This window comes from Buceros rhinoceros, unplaced genomic scaffold (assembly GCF_000710305.1).
Source record: "Buceros rhinoceros silvestris isolate BGI_N320 unplaced genomic scaffold, ASM71030v1 scaffold13491, whole genome shotgun sequence".
Lineage (NCBI taxonomy): Eukaryota > Metazoa > Chordata > Aves > Bucerotiformes > Bucerotidae > Buceros > Buceros rhinoceros.
This window is the reverse complement of record NW_010394902.1, coordinates 2,284-6,271: the sequence shown is the minus strand read 5'-3', so window position 1 is coordinate 6,271 and position 3,988 is coordinate 2,284. Positions and strand designations below refer to the sequence as shown.

Below are 3,988 nucleotides of genomic sequence, written 5' to 3'. Positions count from 1 at the left end.
AGCAGGAAACACCTAGGCTGTAAAGCATAATAATATTAGTCCTTCAGCAGCTTGATTAACTGTAAATTCTGAATGCTACAGAAGACATGTAGAACTTAGAAGAAAGGTGCTATATCTCTGTTAGTAGCTACACAGTCTGTTATCAAGGATAATGCAGAAATAGAATGGTTATATACCAAATATTCACACTAAAACACATTTGCTACTACAATCGGACATGGGACATTGCTATTACAAAAAGTCAAACTACAATTCTCCAATCTTTTGTGGTTTAGAATAAGTCCTCTAAAAATGACCAGTACCAAAGCACACAAATAAATGATGCCAAGTTTAAAATACATGAGAGACAGAGAAATATGTTGTTTGTCATACATTGCATCTCTTCAAAGATATCTACCCTTTTAGCTGCATTGCTGCCAATTCCTATGCTAAATCCATGTTGGTCCATACCTGGCTAGTCATCTAGTTATTTATGAAGCCACATGAACACTCAGGTAAATGAAACTGCTAATGGTGCAACAACAAGAATTAGAAACATCTAATCACATTTATGCCATCAGCAATGCTTCCAGCTACCTCATTAGGGAACTCATTCTATATATTTGTTCAGTTGTATTTGGTTTGCATGGCCAAGTTCTGGTAGCGGGGGCCAGGGGCTACAGGAGTGACTTCTGTCAGAAGACGCCAGAAGCTTTCTCTCATGTCAGATACGGCCAGCGCCCGCTGGTTCCAAGACAGACCCACTGCTGGCCAAAGCTGAGTCCATCAGTAACACTGGCAGCATCTCTGTGATGATGTATTTAAGGAAAAGGAGAAAATGGCCAAAACCTTCTGCACAACAGCAGCAGGGAGACAGGAGTGAGAATATGTGAGATAAACAACTCTGCAGACACCAAGGTCAGTGAAGAAGGAGCGGGACAGGTGGTGCAGGCACTGGAGCCCATGGAGAAGACCACGGTGAGGCAGGCTGTCCCCCTGCACCCTATGGAGCTTACTGGTGGAGTAGATATCTACCTGCAGTGAAGGACCACTCCTCCTCCACCTCCTCCATGGAGGACCCTATGCTGGAGTAGGTGGATGCCCAGAGGAGGCTGTGACCCCATAGGGAACCTACACTGAAGCAAGTTCCTGGTGGAACCTGTGGACCCATGAAGAGGAGCTGCTCTTCAGAGCAAATTTTTCTCTGAGACAAGGAACAGATGAGCCACGGAACAGATGAGCCACACACGCACATTTTCATCATAACATTCGACCTGCTTTGAATCAACAGGAAGCCTGTTACCACATTTGCCTTGAGCTGCAGAGGCTTCTCAGCTGAAGGCAAATCTCAAATCAGCAGCAAGTTAAAACAGCAAAACAATTAATTCTCAAGATTTCTTGAGATCCCATAGCCATAAATTAGCAAGACTTAAAGATTCTTGATCACATACATGGAAGAGAATCGACTTCCTCTCTGCAAATGGTCAGGCTTCCGGACCTTTAGTATACCAGACCTGTCTTCCAGAACTTCATGCAACTACAATGCTAAAATGAAATTGAAGAAAAATACTACTGCACCCCTCTTCACTGTCCTTACCCTACACTTGAATGACAAACAAAACTATCACATTTCAGTAGCAAGTTCATCTTAAAACTGGCTCCAGCATCCCTCAGCTACAAAGCTCCTCTGTTCACCACAGTAAGAAAACAGTGGCGGGCATGGCAGACAACCACTAAGACTGAAAGAATCTGCAAACAGACCTGCTACTGTAAATTGAGCTTGACTCTGCAGTTGTTTAGATCAAACTCTTTAGGGACAGTAATGGCACATCTGGCACTGTTAAACTCTTCTTGCCTACTGCAACCCGTTTCAGTGAGTCACAATGCTAACTGCAAGAGTTGCATTTCCATTTTTAGAATTTTTCATACTCCTCCAAACTGGAGGCAAAATTTATTATCTGTCAAAAGGACATCACCGCTCTAGTATCCCTTTTGCCCATTTCAGAGAAAGAACTTCTAGAATTGTGAGAGTTCTTATTCCTTTTTTGTGTTCAGCCGTGAAGCAAGAAAGAAATTAAGCATGGGTAGAAATAACTGGTATGGTGAAATAGTCAGATAACAACAAACACTGTCTGGCCCTCTGCACTATGTCCTAGTATTTCTGTTCTGAGGAAACACACTGTAGAGAAATGTGGCAATCAACATTGCTAATATCATCTCCAGCCTTTCTGCAATCCTAGGGAATACAGAGGTAACAATCCCACAAAATAATTGAATGACTTAATGTAATAAAAATTGTAAGGCCACAGCCTCTATCCTGATTGTACATCTGGAAAAAAAAAATGAAGCAGGTTGTGCGAATACTTTTCAGCAACGCATTACTTGTACCACTTCTGCCTTTAATTTATAATTTCTAGCATCCTAAAACAACTTTTAGATCCTGAACTTATTTTTAATTTTTTTTATGTGATTTACCACTTCTAAGGAAAATTAAGAACACATCTTCCCAGAATGGCACTACCATAGGATGCAGCAGCTGACTCACTTTTCAAAGTCTCCCCTACACGGAAGTCACAGACTTCCATTTGCCATACACTGGAGACCTACATGTACAGACAGAAGATTGAGATGGCTTATTGTGTATTCTGGTGTCTTTGATCCAGAGCCTTGATCTGAATTCCTGACTTGTTCTCCTGATAATCTAACCAAAGAATCGTTTTAAACAGTAAAATGAATTGCTAAGAAACACACACAGTGCACAGAAAACGTGGTAGAAAGATATTTCAGTTTGCCTTACCATCCTTCTGGGAAAGTGCTTTCTCAATAAAATCGGCTGCCTCCTCAAAATAGCGACTGAGGTTAAAGTCTTGTGTATCGTTAGCTTTAATGCCATGGTATCTGATGCCTGTGCCTTCATAGAACTCTGCATTAGTGTTCACATGCATGAATGACTTCCCCTCTGCTGCATTCAGAACATGGGTTATCCCCAGATGCTGCAGCCTCGTAATGTTCTTGGCTATGAACCTGTATGATAAAAGTGTGAAGAAAACAATTAGAACTTTGACAATCATCTCAGTATTTATCAAGTTCCCAGAAAGTATATTGATAACCCAAACCTTTGATTTTTCTGTTAATAGATGTTAAATGTACTGACATTTTGGGGGACAATTTTAACAACTGTGGAACAGCACTGGCTCCTTCTCAGGCCACAGGAAGATAGAAAGTAACTATGAGTCAATGTTTCTGCACCTTCAAAGGTCTCATCTGAAGACTCCTGCGAGGTGTAGTCCTCCGTCTCTGTGCTATTCAACATCGTTGAAGTCACAGAAAGGTCTGGCAAGGCCATCCAAAGGCCAGCAATACAGCTATAGAAGTCAATCTTTGACATGCAGTGTTTTCATCACAAGTATTATAATTTTTAGTGCCTTAATTGAAATCAATACCTCAATGGAAAAGAACCCAGATCAGTGATGCGTAAGATGCGTAAGTAAGCAGTACTTTTACTTCAGTACTTTTAGGTTAAGCCCTTTCCAACTCCTCAGTTCTACCGAACTGCAGCAAAACCACCTACTTCCATCTTAAAGTGGCCAAAAGAGCATCCTACCCTATTAGTGAACAACCGAGAAGGAGGACGCACTACAATCATGCCTTTCAGGCTTGATGAGGACAATGAAATAGATCCAGTAGTAATGCCGTAAGCTCTGATAAAAGTGCCAGGATGTACAATAGCAAACAACCCATCTGCTCAGTGACACGACTGACCATGCACAAATCTCTGCCTGTGCACTGGAACGCAACCTGGAGTAACTGGAGACACCCGTTAAGTAATACGAGGAGACCATTGACTCCTTGTTGTCATAAACTCACTACTTTTGGTTCTGAGTCTGATTATGTCCTTGTGTCAGTTCCAATACTTGCCTCACTCTCCTGGGAAGAAAAAACCTTTATGTTTTATCACACCATGTTAGTAAAATCTAAGCCCACTGGTCAACATCAGCAGAATGCGACA

General features: G+C 41.6%; 1 protein-coding gene across 1 annotated transcript in view; it reads right to left on the bottom strand.

The window, feature by feature from the left end:
- The window catches only part of DUSP3 (dual specificity phosphatase 3), a 4,320-nt gene extending 1,028 nt beyond the window's left edge, over positions 1 to 3,292 (bottom strand). Inside the window, exons 1-2 of the mRNA XM_010145378.1 lie at positions 3,229 to 3,292; positions 2,777 to 3,106 (exon numbers count right to left, since the gene is read on the bottom strand). Coding sequence (XP_010143680.1) covers positions 2,777 to 3,106; positions 3,229 to 3,292 — 394 coding nt within the window. The remainder of the gene's footprint in view (positions 1 to 2,776; positions 3,107 to 3,228) is intronic.
- Between the last annotated feature and the right edge of the window lie 696 nt (positions 3,293 to 3,988).